Raw genomic sequence first — 25107 nt, 5'->3', positions numbered from 1 at the left:
GAAAAAGAGCATAAACATAGCATTTATTTTTCCTCTGTAATTCTCATAAGCTCTCATAAGCGTAGTCTCATTGGACTGCTCCCTGCAAAAAGAAAGCCAGCTCTTTTAGAAGATGTGACTTTGATAGATTTTAAAGAAAGCTATACCATTATGTACAGGAATCTCTCTAGGTGACCAAGCTATATGTTTTAAATATGCTAGGATAACTGATGGCATCAAATAGCATATTTCTCTCTCAATTTCTTGAATGTATTATTCTTATGCAATTCTCAGGATAAAAAATGCATGACTTGTTGTGAACTGCAAACGTTCTCTATTAGGAAAGCATAAGGTATTTCTGAATGCTTGGAAGTTGTGACACTTAGCCTGCAGTTTATCTAAGATCAGAACATGGAAACCTGGATAGGAACGCTACAGCCCATTCCAAAGTATTACTCACCAAGCCCTCTTTTCTCCACTTTGCATCCTCTTTTACTCCCTCCTCTCTTCCTCATCTCTTTCCCCCCTTGCTCTCCCACTTCCTCTTCCCTTCTGCCCTCTGTTCCCTTCCATCCCCCTCTTCTCCTCTGCTTTTCTGTTTTTGTCTGTCTTCCTGTCACAATTGAAGTTCTGTAAGAGGAAGAATTTTCTCTGAGTTCATGACTTGCAGATGAAGAAGGGTTAATTATGAACATTAAGGCAGAAGTATGGCATTTTCCCTTAAGAGGCTCAATGAAAACATGTGATTCAAAGAGAATAAGAAAACAAGGTGACAATCAGGCTGTTTAAAAACAGAGTTAAAGAAAGAGGGCCCGACACAATGGTGCAGTGGTTAAGGTCCTCGCCTTGCATGCCCGGGATCCCATATGGGTACCAGTTCTAATCCTGGCAGCCCCACTTCCCATCCAGCTCCCTGCCTGTGGCCTGGGAAAGCAGTTGAGGACGGCCCAAAGCTTTGGGACCCTGCACCCGTGGGCTCCTGGCTTTGGATCGGCATAGCATGGGCCGTTGCGCTCACTTGGGCGTTGCGCTCACTTGGGGAGTGAATCATTGGACGGAAGATCTTCCTCTCTGTCTCTCCTCTCTGTATATCTGCCTTTCCAATAAAAATAATAAAATAAATCTTAAAAAAAAAGAAAGAGATCCTCCATCTACAGGTTCACTCCTGTAGGAAGTCAGAACTTTGTCTTCATCCAAACAGCTAGAGAAAGATGTGTGTAGAGCAACAGCGAGTTTTCAGACTAACTATGTTGAGATCATCCAATGTCATTTTCATAGTGTATCTCCTAAAACATGACATAATTTTCTCTACAATGTTCAGACAAGGTTCTGAATCAAAAATCTGAAGGCATGTAATTGGGAACAAACAGACTGGAAATCCGAGTGGCTTTGCCATTGGCCTCCTTCCCACTAAGTAAATAACTACTTTACGTTATGATCCAGATTTCCATAGAAGCTTCATAATTCAGGAAGTAAAGCTGGTCTGTTTCCCAAGCTACACTGTGTTTCTGTGTTGTTTATATACAGAACCACAGCTTGTGTATGTGTTGTGTGTGTGTGTGTATGTTTATTAATGCAGGCTGCTTTTAACAGTCCTGTTTGATGAACATCACTTAGAAGCAGACTACACACGAGAACAGTGACAGCTACTGTTACATCCGGATATCATCAGAGATACTACTTTTATATTGCATATAATAAACAGGATTTCAACATGCACTCCATCATATAAATTGAAAGTTTTTTTTGCTTTGGAAACAAACTGACCTTTGAGTTACAGGCTACAGTTTGGATTCTCTGGATAGTAATCCTTTGCTTTGATTTTTTTTTTCTGGGATTCTTTGCAGAATTTCAAAGAAATTGTAAAGCCCATCTCAGGCCTACAAGGACTGTGAGATTCTCTGAAAATTATACTGTCTGTAATATAGCCTCCCTGCCTGCTTCAGAGCCTCAGCCCAGGAGGGAGACTGCAGCTCTGTCTGCTTTCTGATTAAAGGCACTGCCAAATTCAGTATATGGGATGCTGGAGGTTTACGTTCATGAACTTCTATGATAAAAAGGACCATATTATGACAGTTATTTACCCTGATTGTTTTTTCAAATTTGAAATCTGATCGTATCAGTAATTCGTTGTTTCTATATAGCAAGGCTGTGCACACAATTTTATGAGTGTGTTAGTTACAAATTAGAACCTGTCTGTGTAAGCAGTAGTTGTGGATATAGACCTCTGAATGCCACACAGTTATGAAAACATTGCAGGTTTTATCCCTGGTTGTAGTTGAAACAAAAATGACATTTCAAACCATGTGAAGCAAGATTTTGCATGGTAATACACCTTGATTGTATTACATAACTGTTTAGCCCTAAATCCTAAAGGAAAAAAAATATATATAGTCTAATTTCTTAAGACTCCAGCTCATTTGAGGAATATTGTCGTTTTTAATTTTAATATTTAATGATGACTGTAGACCACTTTAATATTTATGTCAACTTTTTACACACGACCAGTTTTCTTTAGTTTCAGAATATTGTCATTAGGAAGATATTTATGATTATCTTAGAAGAAGGCAGTCACTTATTAGTAACTCTTGATGCTCTTTGCCAAGTTTATTTTCTCTCTACAGTCCCCTTTCTGTGTTTCATGGCATACTGTGGAGTCTGTTTTACTTTTTATGCTATACTCCTCAGGTTGAAGGCCAGGGACCTTTTCATAATGTTCAAAAAAAGAAAACACATTTCTGTTAAGCAGAAAATGGGGTCTCTGTTCATATTACAAACAATGAAATTCCTTGAGATGGTTCAAAAGACACGTTTATGAACACAGGACACATTGTTGGCATTAAGTGCTGTTTTTAGTTGTGAACACTGAATAAGATAGCCAGAAGATCACATACCATCAGCATGATTAGTGCTAGGGAGACTTGTATTAAAACATGGGGGCTGTCAGGGAAGAATGCATAGCAGAAAAGCGGCATGATATGACCAAGGCTGCCTTCTGGAATTAGTGATGTGGTTTGGAACTGAATCCAATGAAATGGGCCTTTCAAAGTGTTCAAACCAGAAATCTGTCCCAGTGAAAGCAACATCCCTTGAGCCACATGTATCAACTGTGGATATTTCTCTTGCTACCTTGTGGTTATCATATTTCCCAGATGGAATAGTGAGTTCTTACCATAGATGTGTAAGATCATGAAAGTAATAATAATCTTCAAGATCCTTCAGGTGCAGTTCCTTTTGCCAAATGGAATCACATAATCAGGGCCCAATGATTGGTTGGTCTTTTACATTCATAAAATTTTATAAGTGAAAACTATCATGATCTAGCTTTCTAAGGTGACAAATATCATAATTAAAATCTCAGGTGACTCAATGATGGCGGTGATAAATACCCCACCTTTTTGTTTATATAATTTCTCTGAAGGAAGGGATTTCCAATTAGTCCTTAACTTAGGTCAAAGCCACTAAATCAAACTGCTGAGATATATTAACCTTTTTTTCTTTTTTTGGTAATGATGGTGCTCAAATGAAGAATGGATTGTGGATCTCTGGTAGACAATGAAAGCCAAGACAGCTAACTTGAAATCTGCTTTATATTTTCTATGTAAGTTTCTTTTGACCGCAAATTTTTGAAATGAACAAATTATCCATTGTCAATTTGAATGGTAGAGGGATACTATCTGTCTTCTTAACGACTTTCAGAATAGCATTGATATCCATCGTTCAATAAGAAAGGGTATAGTGTGATAACATGTGCAGACATTAATTTTAAATCTTAACCATGGTCATAGCAAGTTAGTTTTCTTTAGCCCTTGCTTCTTCTTGGGATTAATCTAGTACTTTCTGTGACTATTTTGAGGGTGAGAGGAAATGTAACCCTAAAATACCAAATAAACACCTGATGAATTATGGCCTGCCTTCGTCTCAAGTCTTCTTTTTACACTGGCAGGAAAAAAAAATTCCTAATATCATAGATTTTATTTTCTCGGGTGGTTATATTTAGGACACTGCTGCAATGTGGTCATCTCTTTTGGAAGCATAGATACCTTTTTACTTTTCAACAGTTTAATATTTTATTTCAATTATAAATGCTGTATGTTCAAAAAGAGGCCAAGAAATCCTAAAGACAACCACTGATAACCTCTATAATATTATGATCTCAACTTTTAACTTATATTACTCACAAAATAGGTGTGTTCTCTACTCTAGTGATACATGAACATTTTTGTTTTGATAACATAAATGGTAACTACATTATGGTATACTTTCATTTGCTTTATGAAAAGGCTTATTTTGAATCTGAAATAATGATAGTGATGCATGAAATTGCTTGGTAGAGACATACTGGATAATCATCAAAGACACATTCCCTGTTCTTCCTAGCAGATAGCAGGAATGCTCACATATGGAAATTTGTTTAGAGTGAACTCCATGAAAATATCTTTTTAAACCTCTACCCTAGGCATTTTAATGCACTTCACATTTTGAGTCACAGTTTCAATGCAATAATGACACATTATGGAAAAGAATGAGGTCTTGCCTGAGACTTATTTATTGTCTACAGGATATTTTTATGTGTAGTCATGACTATGATACATAGTAAACTAACCATAAAACTGACCGTCAACAATTTACATGCACCTCTGTGAGGCCAGAGGGAAGAGTTGAGGATTTATTATATTGCAAAATTATAATTGTAATGGTGTAGGAGTTAGTCACAGAGTCCTAAACAAAAAGTTGCTCACTAGCAGTGATATCAGACAAATATTTCCATTCTTTTGCAATGATTAAATCTCTTAAGTTTACCTGGAATAAAATTCAGATCTTGGTGTTTTCTTGGATATCTAATTATGTATTCTAGTATTCATTCAGATGTCTTCTACCTGCACAAGGATCTTGAAAATTTTGTTACATTAAAAAGCAAAGTATTTGCAGAGCTTATTTAAGTAATTCTAGAAGTGTTATTTTTTAAATTACACTTTCCTGATTATTTAAATTTTGTGTTGTTATTTTATCTGTACTATTAGCTGCTTTCTCTGTGCCTCTTGATGTTGCTCCTGCTCCCTCAAGCCCCTGTAGTTTATTTCAAGGTGGAAGACTGTTTTCACTTGAAAGAGTGTTTTTTTGTTTGTTTGTTTGCTTTTGTGAAAACAGTTTGCTAGTAAATTTTGACCAGAGATCTGAAGAAAGCTGAAATGTATCCTAAGCGACTTTTGTTTTGGGAGAATTGCAAGCATATGGACATTGTATTTGAGCCAAGTTTAGTGAACTAATGACTTAATGTTACCAAGCCTTAAACTTGGTATTTGCTAAATATTAATGACATACTTACTGTGCTTTTGTAGCTGTCTAAATTACATGTCACATATTAGTCATTACAAAGTATTATGTATGGTAATCTGTAATAATATAGGAATGACATTTTAATAATAAATACAAGATTTGTGTTAAAAATCACTGTGAATTTTAAACTTTATTTTAAAAATTCAAGTAAAACACATATGCTCTTCATAAATGTAAGTGAAGTGAATTTAATTTTCCTCTTAAAATTGGGCTTGGGAACTCTGTTTTAAAATCCTTGTTCCTTCTAAAACAAGCCACATCACATATATTTTAATGTTTCAGTTGTTAGAGTGGTCGCTTACGTGAATGAATTATTTTCAGCAGGCTGCATTTCATCCTTTTTATAGATCTTCTGTATAAAATCTCCTGAAATTACAAAGATGAGCTCCAAACATATGGCTGAAAAATAAGAATCAGGAACAGGGTCCCACATTCAGAATACTGCATCTTGGAAGTATTCGGTTTCCTCTTGCTCCATTTTGTTAAGGCACTAGGTTTTTCGTCCTGTTTATGGACGTGGAATTGACTGGTAGCATTTGGCACTGCTTTCACATCAATGCTATTATGTGACTCCAAAACAGATTCACGTGGCTGGCAGTTTTAGTGATTTTCTTATTGCAAATTGACTTGTAAGGTTCACATTTTTCTCCTTCAAAGATAAAAACCTGTTCCTGTGTCTCAAAATTGGCAAGCACCTCACCTAACCAATCGAGACATGGGTTAAAACATCCAGCAGGGACATCAGGAAGACCTGGTTTCAGTTCCTGGCTTTGGCTGTTGAGCCCAGCTTCCTGCTAATGCACACCTGGGGGGCACTGTAATGGCTCCAGTAGTTGAGTCCCTGAGTGTTAGGACTGAGAGCTGGATTGTGTTTGTGGCTCCTTGCTTTGGCCTAACTTAGGTTTTGCTGTTATGGGTGAGCAATGAACCAGTGGATGGAAATACTCTGTGTCTGTTTCTGTCTTTCTGAAAAAGAGATGAAACTGAAAACAAAACAAAACAACTGTCGGGTTAAGGAGGACCTCCTTTTTTCATTTGTGCTATACAGAACTGACAACTTTCAGTATTATGATGGAGAACGTGTATTTTTAATGCATTTTCTTAGGTTTTGTGTTGTATTTTGTACTGTTTGATGATCATAATAATCCCATATAAAGGCATTATTTTTCTGGTATTTATAGACGTAGACCTTAGTCTTAGCTGAAGTATCTGTTCTATCACATAATGGTTAAGTAGCAAAGCTGGAATTCAAACCCATGTCCATCTGACTTCAAAACGTATTCTGTTTCAATTCCACCATGCTGTTTCTGCACTTCTAAGTGAAATATCATGAATATCCTGGATCAAAGAGGATTCTCTATATTGGAAAAAACACTTGACTTATTGAACAGAGTTTCAGATGAACATACCCGTTTAAATGCATTTACATCTTGCTTAAAGGCAGTACTTTCTGAGGAAACTGGAAATAAGCAATTAAATTTAATTCACTTGTAGCTGTACACCTAAGGCCATACCTATACCAGCCAAATAGATGGAGATTTTAGTATCTTTCACCAGGGAGCAGTAATATCTATGTTGCTGTTTTACAAAATGTATAATCTTACAATATATTTCCATTTAAAACAGTGCAGCAGATTAAATTCATTTCTGTAATGTATTTCTCATATTTCACTATTTTATTGCAATAGTGGAATGACTTTTTTTGCCTCAGTATAGCATCTGAATCTCCCAGAAAATAGATAAAATATAAACAAAGCCATTTAAAATTTTTCATTTTGAAGAAATTGCTAATTTTTTGTAAATATTAAAAATCACTTTTCTGAAAAGCAAACCAATAATTGAAAACTAAAACTGAGCATTATTGATGTCTTATAAACTCTTAGAAATATTAGAAAATTGGGCCCTGCGGCATGGCCTAGTGGCTAAAGTCCTCGCCTTGAAAGCACCAGGATCCCATATGGGCGCCAGTTCTAATCCCAGCAGCTCCACTTCCCATCCAGCTCCCTGCTTGTGACCTGGGAAAGCAGTCAAGGAAGACCCAAAGCTTTGGGACCCTGTACCCGCATGGGAGACCTGGAAGAAGTTCCTGGTTCCTGGCTTCGGATCAGCACAGCACCGGCCATTGCGACTCACTTGGGGAGTGAATCATTGGACCGAAGATCTTCCTCTATCTCTCCTCCTCTCTGTATATCTGACTTTGTAATGAAATAAATAAATAAATAAATCTTTAAAAAAAAGAAATATTAGAAAATTAGTAATATGAAATTGTTAAATTATTTTTAGATTCCAGAGAAATGCATTATTATTTATATAAGAAGTCATGAAATGAAGAACTTTGTATTGTAATTTTAACGCATTCTTGAGAATACAAATATAGTTGAAGTTCTAACAAGAAATATATTGAATGGAGAGATATGCTATGTTCGTTTTTGATTCTTTAGTGAGCTGAGTATTTCGATATTCACAATTAGTACATTCCTAAAACTAAAAAAAAATACTGAAACATATAGATTTTATATTTCAGTTTTTTTTAATGTATTTATTTGTACTGAGAGAGATTAAGTCCATTTGGATGGCTTTGCTTTGGTGGCCTTGTTTGGAGAGTTATAAATTAGTGTGTGAGCTCTCAAAGTAATATCTAAATCAAGAAATTGAAAACCAAACATCCATATATCTTATTCAGGTTTCTTCTGTTTTATTTTATAGACATTTATCTATGTGAACATGTGTATGTAGTCTGTAAGTGACAATTGGGAATGTACTTAAAGACAGTTTCTAGGGTTCAAAATAATCTTTGATTTCTATGAGTCATTGAAATGGATATATTAAAGCCAATAAAAGATGTTACTGATGCTCCTAGACTACTTGTTTAGTTTGAATTACATTTCTATGATTAGAAGTTACATAGAAACCTATTAGGTTAATCCTGCTGGAGAACTCACTTTTATTTCCTTTTAAGGAAATGGAAAAACAGTTCTGCAATGTAACTCTTTGTGGATTAAAAGGCTACTTTGTTAATTGCATACAATGGAGTCAAAAATTCCAAACTTGGGGGAACTTTATCATATACATTTGACTTGTCTCTCTCTTGCTCTGTTCCTCTCTCCCAAGATATTTACATACTCATATAGTTAGGAGAAATTAAATCTATTGGCAGAACGTTAAAAAAAAACTTTAGCTGGCCATTTAAAAAATATCCCTTTCTTAATTGATTACTTATGTAAGTCACACAGAATGCTCTACTAAATAGCATCTTCTTTCCTATTTTCCTTTCATGCTTTCTTTCACTCCTACTTTTCTTCCTTTCATCCTTTGTGAATTAATATATTAATTAATACTTACTTTATTCCATTTGTAGAAAAATGATGATTAGAAACAGTGCCTTCCTTCATGAAACACTTAAGTTGGGCATAACTAGCCAGGAATGAATAGTGGCATCAGTTAAGTATATACAGAGACATTTGTGCGCATGCATTCTTCAGTAAGCACAGTACTTATGAATCTTGGTATGAGGGAAAAGAGGATGTGAACAATTAAAAGGATAGGTAGTTACCACCGGAAGCATTTTGAATGTTCTTCATATCCAATTCTTGACATTATACATGCTATTACTATAGTGAGTTCAAAACCAGGCACCTTTAGGTTTCTCAAGTAGTGAAATACTGAACTTTACAGTGTGTCAAAATAAATGTCTTAATTATGGGAGCAAGAAAATCTCACCAAACTAAATAATTTAGAGTGATGGTCAGTACTAATACAGGTATTAGACGATTCATAAAGAATCCATCACATTGAATTCTTACAGTATAGCATATTTATGACCAATAGTGTTCTCAGTGGGGTCAAGTGGGAATCGCTATGATTTGTAATTGGAGTTGTCTTTCACCCTGCCCTGATAATGCTGGCCTCTTCTTTCCTCATAATTACATTATGTGTATGCAAATTAATTTCTCTTAAGTACTTTAGGATTTATTCTATTACGTAGTCTCATTCCGAATCTTATTTATATTATTGACTTGTTTTTGCTCCATTTTATTTCAAACTTAAACTATGGTTTTGCCAGCTTATTAGAATTCAAACAAAGGAAGCTGAAATAAAAAGCTTTTTTTTTTTTCATTTCTTTTTTTTTTTTTTAACAATTTCATGTTATGGAGAAAAGTAAGAATAATGGTTCCTCTGATTGTTTGCTTCTTTGTAGACATGAGTTGGATTTGGAGTATTGATTTAATGAGTGTCGCTTGAGCAAGACGATTACAGGGCAGATGGAAAAGTGGTGCTCGTTAATAGCCAGAATGATATGCCATTTGCTATTCACTATGCTTGCTCCTGGAACCATAATTTTTCCTGACATATGATGGAGCATTAGTAAGTGTAATGATTAATGATAAATATAGTTATCATGTTTATGTCTTGATCATACTTTTTAATGTTGAGGTCTCAAAAGGATAAATTTTATACATGGATATTTTATATATATACATATATGTATGGCTACACATACATACATACATACCTACAACCACCCACTTTTCAAAGATGTACATCTTTTTAAAAATTTATTTTTATTGGAAATTCAGATATACAGAGAGAAAGATCTTCCTTCCATTGATTCACTCCCCAAGTGGCTGCTATGGCCAGAGCTGAGCTGATCCAAAGCCAGGAGCCTGGAGCTTCTTCCCATGTGATTGCAGGGTTCTGAGGCATTGGGCCATCCTCAACTGTTTTCCCAGGACACAAGCAGAAATCTGGACGGGAAGTGGGGCCACGGGGGTTAGAACTGGCACCCATTTGCGATGCTGTCAATGTAAAGCGAGAGCATTAGCTGCTAGGCTAACGCACTGAGTCTTAAAGGTATATACTTTTGAAAGATACATTGCATTTATTTGAGAAGCAGAGAAAAAGAGGGAAACAGAGAGAGAGAGACAGAGAGAGAGGGAGAATGTCTGTCATTTGATTTACTCCTCAGAGGGACACCACAGTTAAGGCTGAGCCAGGCCAAGGGAGCCTGGAACTTCATCTGGGTCTTCTTTGTGGGTGGCAGGGCCCCAAGTCCTTGGACCATCTTCCACTGCTTTTCCAGGCACATTAGCCAGAAGCAGGACCAGAGTCAGAGGTGTTGGGACTCAAACTAGTGCTCTAATATTGGGTAACATCATCATAAGTAGCTGTTTAACACACTGTACTATGATGCTAGTTCTGTGTTAGTAATATGTTTTTAAAATATATTTTTTGTTATGCTTTGTAGGTGTCACATTGTTTTTTCAGACATATTTTGCTCATTCTAATGAATGACAAAAATTGACTGTCACAATGATAATTACAATACATCTGTAGTTTTTTAAATTTTGAAGGAATAGATGCTAATTTTGATAAAGAGATTTCTAAGTATAAGGAATTATAATTATTAATATTTTTGAAGGAATAGTCGAGGAGTATATTTTAAATTCATTCAGTTTCGCATCAAAAATTAGGGTTGTCCCTGACTTTGTTAATAGTATATTTAATTGTTTTTCGATATATCAGTGTTTATCTGGAGCTTCTGTTTCTCCCAAGTGACTCTCCCATGTAAGTGATTGATGGTTGCTATTCTGTAATACTGGTTAATTCTTCTCTTCCACATTGTCACTAATTCTATCTCTTTAACTTCATTCAAATCGTCCATGGAGGGACACAGGTGATACGTACATCTATACTAAATAACTTTAAAACATAAAGAACTCTATTTTCAGAAATAAACGATTACTTTCATTTAGGTGGTTTACCTAGGGTAATAGTTTGTTTCCCAGTAGTTCATCCTGTGTGTTTGTACTCAAAATGAGAATGCATATAGGATCAATGCAGTATGTGACATACTTTTGCGTGCTTAATAATTAAATAATTATTGTAAGCTATAACTGTGTTATTTTTTAAGTTGAAAATAATTGAGGAAAATGAACATTTTTTTCTTTTGTTGTAAATGTGTTTTTGCAATTTTTATTTTCACTAATATATAAACTCATTCCTCATTCTCTCTTCTCTGGAATGCTGTAATGTCAGGAGAGCTGTTAATCCTGATTATCTAGAAATAGAATGGTGATCTACCTTTGATGTCGACTTTCACTTTTATACCCTCTCCTGGCTTTGCAATGGAGAAACAAAGAAATACCAGTGTGGATTAGTGTGGGCTGGATCCTCCGTTACCTGTGTGGGTATGTCACCATGGAATTTCATATGATCATTTCTCATGTACTTATTTCTGCATCTGGCATGTGAAAATGCTTCTAGATGAAAGCTAGAACTAGTCAGGTCAATTTTGTCATTACCACGCAAGTTCCCATTAAGAAAGATGCAAGTACCAAGGGTTAGGGATATTATACTACTGTGATTTTGATGATCTGTGATTACTTTAAAATTCTATATATATGAGTGAAATGGTCATGTTTCCATTCTATTACTGTCTATAGCCACTGTCTATATTCCCATTAAACTAAGATCATTTTGCTTTTTACTCGTTATATTTATTTTTTGGTGAAGTATGAACCTTTCTTATTATGATGTGGTTTTAAAATACATTGTCTAAAAACTAAAAAGAAGCAAATGGAAAAATAAAGAGGGTAGAAGAGTGTGTGGGGGGGAGAGCAAGGGAATATCTTTATGTTCATAAAACTGTAGATACAAACAATATTGAATCTTCTAAAAACTGGTTAAAATTTAAAAATTAAAAAAGAAATGCAAGTTGCTTTACCCCAAATGTTTCATTTTCTCAATTAGGAAACGTTGAAATTAAATTGGTAAAAATTTATTGATTACTTGTAGGTACCCAACTTTGTACATAAAGTCCTTTCCCTGTGTGATTTTACATTCAATACAAACTTGGGAGGAACAGTTATTAAATTAAACCAGTGCCCATTATAAGCAGTAAGTCATGACATGCACAGAGAATACAAAACTGGTACTTTAGGTAGTTAAGGAAGCTTCTCATTTCATTTGAATTGTTGAATCCCGGGAGTGTAAATCATGCTGATTTTTAAAGATTTATGAAGTTTTATGAATTTTAGTCAAAGTGAATTTAATATCTTAATATAGCCTTATTGTATTCATGTGCAATTATTACCCATATTACTACTGAAGATATGAAGGTTTCAAAAAAGTATTCTCTTTTTTGGTCTGGTTCTTCATATCAGAAAACATCAATTTGAATAGCAATCATTTCTTTGGTGAAGAAAAATGATACAGATTAATTGAGGGTAAAATGCTTCAACCCTTGCAATGCCAGTTCTTTGCCTGGGCTGCTTTTGTCTTTATTGGTTCACTTCTTAAATGCCCAAATAGTCACACCGAGCCAAACCAAACCCAGGAGCCAAGACTTTGATCCAGATCTCCCACTGCCGTAGGAGGTTAAAAGTTCTTTATCTGTTCTCTGCTACCTTTCCAGGGTGAGTATTAGTAGGAAAGCAGGATTGGAAGTGAATCTGCAGCTTACCAGGCATTCTGATAAAGGACGTGGGAATCCCAAGTTGCATCTTAAGTGCTGACCCAACTTCCCACTCATATTTTGAATCTTGCTAAGACTTATGAACAGAGAATTTGACATTGCCATGTATGTTTGAACTCTGTTTTAGATAACTAGTGTTAAAGATAGTAGAAAAAATCCGTGATTTTAAAGAATGCTAGATACTATCTATAGTTTTAATCAGTGAATCTATAAATGTTGTGACTGAATTATTGAGATCTTATAATGAACTTACATTACTTTTAACAACAAACAGAAAAAAGGGGGCAGGAGCTTGGCACAGATCTTAACTCTCTGCTTGGGTAGCCTCTATTCCAATATCATACTGCCTCGTTCCAGTCCAGCTTCTTGCTAATGTATGTCCTGAAAGGCAGTGTCAGTGACTCAAGTAGTTTTGTTCTCAGTGTTTGGGCATTTGGAAAGTGAACTTACGGATGGGGTTTTGCATGCTTACTTTGTCACTGTCTCCTTGGGATGCTTCCCCAATACTTTGTTTAATCTTTCTCACTACCCTGCCTCCCTCTTACATGCAGGCATATTTTGCTTTACAATTTAACTGGTAGTTGATCTTCTAAATAAACCCATTTTAATGCCTACCGATACGATGCAGAGGCTTAAGATCAATCCTTCCACCTAGTTAGCTTGTTCGTTTTTAAAAGGCAGTCTGATGAAGTATGAGAGGGTTGGAAAACCAGATTCCAAGTCTTAGTATCAGCAATAACTTTTCAAGTTAAGTCACTAGAGCTTTGATTTCCCAGCACAAGAAATTTGATAGAAAATCATAACTAGTCTGTTTACTACCTGTGACACTACAAGGTAGTAAACTTTGTGGAAAGTATCTAGGTAGAGATGTGGAAAGCATATACAAATCAGTAAAAGAAGGAAGAAAGTGGTAGGAAAATATAAGTCATAAAGGATAAAATTATGAGATTTTATTTTTTATGCAGAATTTTTATATTTTTGACAATCTTTTCATAGTTAATTAGGGTAAAAAAGGTTCAAGGGCTATAGGGAAGTGGGTAAGACTATTATTTCCATATTGTTTCCTTCATGTATCTGAGGTAAAGGGGGCTATTGAGGGAAAATCCCCACCCAGTTTCCCACCCACTCAAGTTCCGGATGTGGGGCATGCTCTAGATACTTGCTCAAGTGGTCTTGATAGTTTACCAGTTATGAGTCGCCGCTAATCTCACCACTCCGAGCACGATGAGGTCGTTGAAGAATCCACTGATTGACACAGTCCATCATAGAATCTCCATTTGCCCAGTATTTCGCTGCCAACAAAAAAAAAAAAAAAAGAATTTTAAAGGGGAGATCACATTTGCACTTAGAGTAGGAGAGACTATAAACCAGTGAATTGTTCATTATAGGAATATAGACTTGCATTATACTAATAACATGTGGTATTTGAACAAATAAGCCACACAGTTAAAGAGTTAGAAATACAGCAAGACCAGCTATGCACTGCACTTCTGAAAAACAGTCAGTTGTGTACAACTTAGGAAACATGTAACTATGAAGACATAAAATACTCCAGAATTATGCATAAATGCAGCTTGATCTTTAGAAAATATATTTTAAGGAGCATTTTTCATGAAACTATCATTTCAGCAATATGAACAGTAAACAATAAATAAACAAACAATAAACTTAGAAATAAGCAGCTTTGTGCCAATGTTATAGCATGGAAGATTTATTTCTCTGAGCTATGTGGCATATGGTTAACAGTGTCAGGCGGGAATTCAAGTATATTCATTCATATGTTAAACTTTTGGCACCTTTATGATTCTACTTTCCACTGTACTTTCCATTTTTTTTCCATTGTAGTTGCTATACTTGTTCTCTGAAAAACTTTAATGGAACACTATTCTTAGCCTGGTTATCTGTACATTTTTAATTATTCATTAAGGGTACTAAGCAGTTTACTATTCCGTCCCTAATTTAAAATGTTACATCATGATTCCCACATTATTTCTTTTGTGAAGTAGCTCTGCCATCTAAAACTCACCTCCCCAATTGCAAAAGGAGCCTCTTGTACACATTTTATTCAAGAAAAATACATCCTAATCACAATCAATATTTAATAATTTTTATCTATTAAGACTTGAAATATGCTTTTCTTTTGCTATCTCTAAGACCATTTCACCATGTTACAAATAGGACTGTATATCCTAGTTAACTACAGGCAATGAGGTAAAACATTATCTAATAAGTCAATGAACAAACACTAAAATTCCTGATGGAAATGGAATGAAAGATATATTTTTCTGGGTGCAAAAAAATCCTGAAATATTTATGTAGGTTTTTCATAATATGCATTTTCCATGACTTTTTGTTGAAAAAGATTTATATATGAATGTATGTGTACGAATGAATAAGAGAGAGAGAGAGAGAGAGAAATGAAGGATAAAAACAGAAACAGAGATGAAAAGTGATGAGAGATCTCCCATCCACTGGCTCATTTGACAAGTGGTTACAACAGCCAAGACTAGGCCAGCAAAGCTGTGAGTGGCATAGGCTCAACTGCTTGAGCTGTCTTCCACTGCCTTCCCAGAAGTAGTAGCAGGAAGCTGAACCAGTGGCAAAATAGTTGGCTCTGGAACCAGACATTTGATATAGATGCTGATGTCGTAATGGTGTGTGTGTGTGTGTGTGTATCTGTGTGTTTAAGGTTTATTTATTTTTATTTGAAAGTCAGAATTACAGTTAGAGGAAAAAAAGAGGAAAATCTTCTGTTCGGTTGGTTCACTCCCCAAATGGCTGCAATGACTGGAGCTGAGCCAATCCAAAGCTAGGAACCTGGAGCCTGGAGCCTCCACTGGATCTCCCACACAGGTGCAGGGTCCCAAGACTTTGGGCTGTCCTCGACTGCTTTCCCAGGTCACAAACAAGGAGCTGGATGGGAAGCAGGACTACTAAGATTATAACCAGCGACCATATGGCACGAACAAGGCGAGGTCTTTACCAACTAGGCTACTGCACGGGCCTCATACTGGTGGTTTAATCTACTATACCACACTGTCAGTCTCTTTTCATTAACTGAAATACCTTATATGTACAATATATCTAATATATATTTAATGAGTGTAAATATACATGTGTGTATATATATAATGTACACACATTATATATATAATTACATATATATAATTATATATAATATACACACATTGTATATATATAATGTACACACATATTATATATATACACACACATATATATTTACACTGATTAAATATATGTTAGCTCTACCTTCAGACCAGAGAAGGTCTCCCCAAGAAGCCACTGAACTTATCTAGACAATAAGATGCTGGACTTTATGCTAGGTATATGCTTGCAATGAAGGAATCTCAACTGAACTTGAACTGTGGTTATGCATCAAGGTGGAGGAATCCACTATGGGGGGAGAGTTGTGGGAGGGGTGGGTGGAATCTCAGTGCCTATAAAACTGTATCACATAATACAATGTTAATAACAATTAAAAAAATGTACACACACACATATAGACTCCGATACTAGCATACATACTATTCTTTTGTACTACAGACTTTTTTTTTCAGTTCTGCTTGTATTTTATTGGATAAACTTAGTCATATGTCTCATGCAACGTTGTGAAAAATTAGTTGCACATATACACTCAGTAAGAAGGAGATGGAGGCATGGTGAACAGCTTTCAATTCTCTATATAATTCTGTATTTTTTTCATGACACATTTTTGTAGGTATGGAGATTCCCTCTTCACCTGCCCTTCCCTCTTCCCAATTCACCCATTCACACAATGATTGCAAGCTGTGAAAAGCAATGCAGATTAACAGACTGTTTGTTGACTAAATAAATATTGTTGGCTACAGATGAGCATCTTAGATATCCGTAAGGTCTGTTGATATTTCATCCTACATGTTTCCTAAAAATTGTTCCTTTCTCACCTGTTACCAATCAGGAGCTCTAGTTGATTTTGAGTTTCTGCTTCAGAGCTCCTATTCAGAGATGAAAGCTCAGCTTCTCTGACCAGTCCTCCCCATGCCCTGACCTGTGTGTGTCCCTCCTGCTGGTGTACTGCCTTCTGGCTGCTGCTCCCGCACTGCTGCTTCCTGTGTCTGCTAGTCAAGACCTATTATTTCCGTGAAGGTTCCTCACCAATCACCTAGCTCCAAAATGTAACCCTCCCCATGCTTTTCCCGATTTGGATCAGGCAGTGGCACCGGGTTAGTCTGTGACAAGCAGTGTCGTCTGGAAGGTCAGAGAGAGGATCCTGGCAGCCAAGACGCACACTGTGCCAGGTTTCCTGAGCAACACTGTTGGGACTCTGTCCTCCTTTGAGTAGCTGAAAGGTCGCCAATGGCTGCAACCTCTCTTTCCTGGACGTTTCCAGATTCCTATAGGAACCAGTTACGTTCCAGGTGAATATTTTCAGACATCTGGGATGAACTGTTCCTTCCTGTTGCTTTGTTCATACAAATGGTTCATAAAGCAAAGAACAAGTTAAGGCCATGCCTTTCTCTTAGTCTTGAATCTGGTCTCTGTATATGGAATTTATTTTGCACATGAATATGAAATTTCCACCTGTCATTGTTATTTCAGAGCATAGAATCTCTTTTGTAAACACCTAGAATTTTCCTGCTTTATAACAATAATACTGCTTCTTAAATGCATGTTTCGTTTGCTCTCCATCTTTGAAGATAATTGACATATTCCAGTGAGTTACATCATAGGAAAAATATCCAGCATCGGAATTAGTACTTAAAGCCAGTCTGGATAATAAAGTAAAAGGTCTCAAAGCTTGTAATACATGTCAGTATTTGCTACTATATCCTTATAAATTTACTTCCTAAACAACATTAATTTCTATGACTTCATAGGAACTATAGGCAGGGAGCATTTTACAATCTTAAGAAGTGTTGTGATTTAATGTGCTCTAGGATTTAGAAAAGTCTAGTATCTTGTTTTAGAGTCTCTGGGTCTTGAATGCATCATGTGAAAAGGGAATGTTTCTATTTTGCCATCACTATTATGTTATCTTTTCCAGTACAATTACAACCTAATTCAGTGCTCTTTGTGTTAGACTAATAGCTTCTGATTCACTGCTGTCACCCAGTACCTCTTTGTGCACTTTTAATGCCATCTGCAGTGCCCCCAGCACTTACCTAGGATGAGCATTTTTCTCAAAGTAGAGACTCATCTTTGGCAAATCATTAATGGAACATCAAAAAGATCCCATCTGTTAGAGTTACACATGGCTAAGATCAGAATTATCAAATATCTCACTTTTTTCTTTATTCTTTTTTTGCTTTTTTTCTCCTCCTCTTTCTTATCCACACAATAAATGTAGTTGTCAGCAGGATAAGTTCATGTGCCGGATAAGGTCACAATTTCATTTAGTGACAACTTCCAACAGTAGGAACTTACAAGGTTCGATTTATTAAAGAGTCAGCAGGGATAAGATCACTGCATGGCCAGCCTGATTTATCAGGGTTTGACTGGAGTACTTGAATAGGGAATGTCGTATTTCAAGTTTATGTTCAAAACTGTAGTTTAGTGTGTGTTGTGGCTGTATGACTCAAAAATTGAGAAGGAAAATTAGAAAAGATACCCATATAAGGCAATTTGTAGCTACCAACTAAGAACTATCATTTACAGAGCCAAGCCATGCTTAGATATGGATCAATATAACATAATGTAAATGGTGCTGTTTGTCTTAGGATGCAGATGAAGCATGCCACTGTTAAAGCCCGAGCAGACTCGTGTAGTGGCAGGATCAGGCTCTGGCTCTGCAGAGAGTCTGCAGTGAACACTGAGAACTGACTCTCCTGTGTATCTCGCAGACAGCTGTCAAATGGTTAAACCATGAAAACGCCAGGCCCTGCCATACTTTGGCCACCTTGTCTGACTTTGAAAATGTTTTGAGAGTTTTAGAATCTTTGAGCGCTTTTTGAACTCAGCATGACTTCGGGGCTGTCCATGTTTGATACCATGATGTATATAATGTTTTCCAACCATGAAGAAAATATAAATATGGCTTCTGATGCTATAGCCTTCTGCTCTAGTGAAGCCTGATAAATATTATGAGTTAATTCATGTGGTTTGCTTTGAAAGTTGGTTATATATTTAAAACCAAGTTCAAACCAATCGGAATTTCATTTTCTGCAAGTGAAATTTGATCTCCTGTCATCTCATTTGCTTGCAGCCATGTCTACTGTGAAATCTGAGCTTAGAGTGAAGAGGTGTGCTGTAAACACCATATATGTTTATATGCCGTCAACTCAGTGCTCAGCTCAGTTGAAGCATGATTGCTGACAACTTAAAGTCCTAACTTCCCGTCTGTCATCTTTCGGTGCACTATTTTCCTATGGTTGATTTTCTTACAAAGCCGAAAGGATCCTGTTAAAAAGAAACAAAATAAATTCTCAGTAGAACTTTCAATGAAAACAGAAATTTGAGGGCCTTCTGATGATTTAAAAATTTTTTTCTATCAATGAATTTCTTTTATTTGGTCCTAAAACTGAGTTAAGATTGTGATATCTTCTGGGTGTTTGGTAGTGATTCTGACTTAGAGCTCTCTTGTTAAAGCAAAGCTAATGTAAGTCTGAGTAATCACAGACTTTTAGAAGTATGTATTATCAAGAAGATAAGAGAAACAGCACTCAGCACTAACAATATTATCTATTACAAAAATTGATTAGTCTATCCTATGTGTCTCAAATATTTTCTGTGAACTTAACCAGCATGTTCAAAGTAAAGCTTTGGTTTGAGGTTTGAGGAATAGCTACAAAAACATGAGCTAGATGGGAGAAAAGAAATTGGAATTTTTCCTCCTACTCCCTATTTCATAAAAGAGGCATTATAGTAGAAGTTGAAGGTAGATGTAGATGAGTTGAAGGTAGAAAGTTGGACAAATGAGCTGTGCAAATGCCATAATATAAAAACACACAAATGAAGAAAACTTTATGTATATGTCTCTACAATCGATTTTCGTGATATTAAAGTTGAGATAGTGGTATAATGTATTATCAAAATCTTCACACACTTTGTTGTACTCACTCTGCATTTTTCAAACAGTCCATAGCACATACAATGCTGATTAACAGAGAATAAATACACATGAAAAATCTATGGATGAAGGTATTCATACTTTCGAGGTGAGAGTAGTTATTGCTGGAAAAGCAGTGGGAAGTAAATGTAGCGGAATATTAGACAATGAGAACTCATAATTTAGAGAAGCTTCTTGAAGGAGAGTAGCTTTGAGTTTGATCTTGCCACATAAGCAGGGTCAATTAAGGTGGAGGGGTGGAATGTGTCTGCCAGATAGCAAGAATAATTCTCAGAAGGGCAGAAAAAGGTGTTGAAAGAAGAATTATCTGATTGAAAGGAAGAACACAATGGGCAGAAAGTACCTCACTACATGGTAAGTGAATAACAATCTGGACGTAAACTAGGATTAAACAAAGACTTTGAAAATACGTAACATATTTAAGGATACTTCAATGGAAAAAAAATAAGGCTAAAAATTGCAGTTCTTCTATTTGGGTGATTTGTTTCTTTTATTTCATGAGACTTGTGGATGTTTGAAAACATTTAGAATACACTTGTGCACAATAACTGAGTTAAATATTTGTCTCATTTATTCAGTATTTGATTTCTGCTCTGTCATGGAACATGATTACCAGCCTTGGTAGTATGAACATGCTAGTTATTTACTGTAAAAAAGTATTCTGAATCACTTATTTTTAACTACTTCATCAGTGGAAAATATCCAAATCAAAGAATAGTTTTTTGGGAAACAAGAAAGGGCACTGAAATCTTCCTATTTGTCAGGTAAAACTGGAAAAAAAAAATGGACATGACTCCCTAAACAATTTGCTGGGCTTTCTGCTGAGGCCATCTCTAAGAGTCAAGAAAGTGTCAGTGGTTATCTTAAAATTTTAATGCATACTCAAATATACCTCAAAAGCTGATACTATGTGACTATCATTTTATTATTTATCCCTGTTATAGTTATTAATCCATTGAAAGACAGGCTTGGAAACATCCTCAGCTGCCTCTCAAGGGATATATAAGCAGGAAGCTGAAATCAGAAACTTCTAAACTCAGGAATTCCAGTATGGACCATGTGTCAGGTGACTTAGTAATCAGTTACACCAAATGATCACACCCTATTTATTTCTTACACAAAAGCTTTGAATCACTTCCTACTTTGTGCATGTTTCATTAGTCTTTACTTTCCCTGTTTCCCTTGAAAGATTTAAAAACAGTACTGTGTGAGAAATGAAGGAAAGATGTGAGGTGGACCTTGGGTACGATGTTAGATCACGCATTGGCATGATGTCCAGCTCATAACTCTAGCACCTTGTTCATGCAGACCTAGCTGATAACTGATAATGGCTCAAGTTGTTGAGTTCCTGTAGCCTGTGCATTTCTAGCTCCTAACTTGGGCCTTGGTCATTGTGATCATCTCCTTGGCTCTGTCTCTCTTTGTCTGTAAAACAAATAAATAAATAATGACTAATTTTCTTGAAGGACGGAAAGAAGGGAGGGAGGGAGGAAGGAAGGCAGGTAGACAGGCAGGAAGGAAGGAAGGAAGGAAAAAGGAAAAGCAAAAAGAAAATGAAAAGGAATAATAAGACTGCCTTAAACTGTTTCCTGAAAGTTTGTGTCTAAACTCTTTGGGTAATGTAGACTCCTACCCATAATACTAAAAAGAAAAAGTAACAATTTTGTCTAGTTTTCTTTGAAAAGGCCACAAGTTATATATGTGGCTGATTCATGCTATAAAACTAGTAGTAATTTCAGAAAATTATGAAAGTAATTTTAAAGAATCTAGAAATTGCTCTCCAGTTGTCTTGAGTAAATGTGGAATTCAACCTTAAACCATTGTTGTAATGTTTATTTTCTATCCATTTTCGCATTTAATCAGTACTTTTTGAAGAAGTGCCTTTCTTTCTGGTTTCACAAAATTTACTAAAGAGAATTGACTATATTAGGTGATGCCTATAAAAAGGTACAGAAAAGAATTTAAACTGAATTTGAATGTAGTCATAAGGACATGTTTTTATGTCTTGTCAGGATAGCAAGATCAGTTGTTTTTCAGACAAGCTAATTAATTATGCATGAAAGTCCTGAGACAATTTTGCATTGAAAGCAAACATACAACAAGAGTTAGCTATTGTTAAGCCACATTTGAAAGTATTCTAAAGACTTCTGTTTTCTTTGTTTGTAGGAGAGCTGGAAGTGTTTCAGAAAGATGGGGAAAGAAAAATTCAGAGTCGGCAGCAACTTCCAGTGGGGACAACCTGGGGACCATTTGCTGGAAAGATGGACTTGAATAATAATTCATCGGTATGTATATGATCTGGGATGAGTGACTTAGCTTTTTCCGTGCTCAGAAATGATCTCTGCCTGCATCTCTGTGAAGTTACTGAAACAAACTGGTTTTGCTTTTTTGTGGAATAGAAAATTTGGATATTTCCCAAGCAGATTGTCTCTGACATATACAGAGAAATTTAGAAAGAAACAGGTTATGCATCTTTAATGGTTAGCTACAAAGATAATTTATAAGGTTATTGCCTTATCTACATAGCCAGGCTAAAACTGTTCATGTTTAATAATATATACAATTGTCTTTATTTTTAAGGTGACATAAATTAATTGTCATACATTACAGATTTACATTTGGAGCAAGAAATAAATAACTTTATTATTCCTTGATAATACCGTTTGTATCTTAAATAGCAAGAATAAATTATTAGCCTTACATTTTTTGTTGTGAACAGCTTTCAAAAGTTCTGAGATCAGAAAGTCTGTTGCTTTGTAAAATTAGGTAGATATACTTATTAATTAAATGTTTGAAAAGTACTAGATGATTTGTTTAGAACTTAATTTGTTAATGATATATATTAGTTGCCTGTTGCTGCTCTTTCCAACCTGTAGAAGTTTTGTGACTTGATACAACATAGGTTTATTTTCTTGTAATGCTGGAAGTTGGAAGTTCAAAATGGTTCTCATTTGAGCTACAAATGAAGCCTCTAAATAGTTGCTTTCCTTTCTGGAGGCTCTAGGTGAAAATCTGTCTTATTCTCTTCCCAGCTTCTCAAAGTTGCCCTTTGCATGGCTCTCTGCCACTTCAAAGCCTAACTCCCATCCACATTCTAACTTGGACTCTGCCTCCTTCTTCTGCATTCATTTCAGGGTGTTTATGGTTTTATTAATAACATTATAATCCAGGCTAATTTCTCCTTTTTAAATTCAGTTGATTAAAATTTGAACTTCCATTTACTTATTTAATTTCCAATTGCCATGTAACAACCACAACAAAAAACTCAGATTAGAATGAGAATGTTTTTGGTGGCACTGTTTTCCCTACAGCATGGAATAAAATAAGAATAATTGCTATCTTCCTATATAAATCATAAACTTGAAACAAGAAGAAAAAATGTTTCCAACTCACTAGGATATCCAGAATGTGTATGAGTGAGTGTGTGTACATGTGTATTTTTTCTCATGCAAACAAAGTCCTTTATTCAATGTCGTTTATGTGGGACATCTCATGGCTGTTAAATAATTTGATCTATGCTGTGATGACATAATAGCTGCCAGAGGGGTTTTGACAAATGCACTGAGTTCAGCCACATTGCATTCCTTCATCAGTTTATTATGTGAAAGAAATTCCTTCTTTACATTGTTGCATGAAAGAAACTGATATGTATAGATTTTTGTTTAGTCAGTACCATGTCGATATCACTGAGGTTACTGGTTCAACTCGAAGTCATGATTGCAGTAAGAAATATTTATGTAACCAAATTTTTAAGCAGTTTGTGAAATTCTACAAATATGTTTCTTACTTGCTAAATCTGTGTTTTTATCTGTAAACAAATGAGTTGGGAGCAAAGACAAGTGAACTTTCTAATCGAGACTAGATATTTAATAATCTGGGAAGTTTATTTTAAGTTGTGCAGTACAGCTGCTTCAAAAGAATTTGAGATGTGGTCTTAGGAACACTGCATGTCTTCTTTGGTTGCATTGCATTAATGGACTGTTAGGTTGATGCCTTTCAGAAACAATATTAATTATACTCATTTCTCGAGTTAATGAGTGGTGAGAATGGCAAAAGGGAGCCTGTAAAAACATAAGAGGTTGATTTAAATGCCATTTTAAGCTCCTTTTATCTGGGGGTTACTATTTATGCCCTAGCATTGCTTAAACTTTTCGTGTAATATTTATTTATTACTGTGTCTTAGACACCAGAATATAGTAATTTCTGTATTTTTTTCAAAAGTATACAATATCTGGAATGGTACTTACAATAGATGCTTGAGATGATGGACATTTTCCTCTTTGTTATGCAAAACAAAAAAGAAAACCTCAGCATTTAAAAATATTTATTATTATCCTTTAGCAGAATAATTTTATGATTGTCTTATCCAATGCTAAATTATGTTATACAGAAAATACACCTGTTTGACAAAGTTTTATTTTCCATAGAAGTAATTTCCTAAATGTTATCGTTTTTGTTTTAATATTTCCATAACATGGTAAAGTCATGTATACCATAACCAAATGTTCTTTAAAAATACATTCTCTAGATATGAAATTTTCAGATTTTGGGATATTACTTTAAACATTTAAAGTCTTTAGAATATCAAAAGTCAGCAATATGTAATCATGTATAGGAAGCAATTATTTTTTAATTTTTAAGAATTTTTAATGATTTGTTTACTTTTATTGGAAAAAATTTACAGAGAAAAATCTTCCATTCATTGGTTTACTCCCTGCGTGGCCACCATAGCCAGAGCTGAGCTGATGACCCAAAGCCAGGAGCCAGGAGCTTCTTCCGGGTCTTCCACATAGGTACAGGATCCCAAGGCTTTGACCATCTTCTTCCACTTTTCACAGGCCACAAGCAGAGAGCTAGAAGGGAAATGAAGCAGCCAGAATAGAGCTGGTGACCATATGGGATCGCAGTGCATGCAAGGCAAGGACATTAGCCACAGGGCTACTGTACCAAACCCTGGAAAAATAATCTTAATACTTGTTTCCTTTTGTTTATGTTTTATATACCTAATCCTATTATTAAATATACACTTTATCTAGTGTAAAACTCTGCTGCACTAAAATGTACTTTAAAAAATATTTTTCTTTTGAAATAGCATCTTCTACAAAAATGCCTCAATTTTCTGCCATTAAAGCTACTAGTACTGTTTTTACTACTGTTGACACTGCTGCTCAATAATTAGCTAACATATGCTGCACACTTAATCATTTGTAGACAGTGTAGAATATTGAAAATTGATTAGTTCTTTTAA

General features: G+C 35.4%; 1 protein-coding gene across 1 annotated transcript in view; it reads left to right on the top strand.

The window, feature by feature from the left end:
* The window catches only part of ZFPM2 (zinc finger protein, FOG family member 2), a 433560-nt gene that overhangs the window by 195173 nt on the left and 213280 nt on the right, over window positions 1–25107 (top strand). Inside the window, exon 4 of the mRNA XM_040979429.1 lies at window positions 22026–22144. Within this exon, the coding sequence (XP_040835363.1) occupies window positions 22026–22144 (119 nt within the window). The remainder of the gene's footprint in view (window positions 1–22025; window positions 22145–25107) is intronic.

The sequence above is a fragment of the Ochotona curzoniae genome, unplaced genomic scaffold (assembly GCF_017591425.1).
Source record: "Ochotona curzoniae isolate NIBS_2020 unplaced genomic scaffold, NIBS_Ocur_1.0 contig_3190, whole genome shotgun sequence".
NCBI classification, from domain to species: Eukaryota; Metazoa; Chordata; class Mammalia; order Lagomorpha; family Ochotonidae; genus Ochotona; species Ochotona curzoniae.
This window is presented reverse-complemented; position numbering and strand designations above follow the sequence as displayed.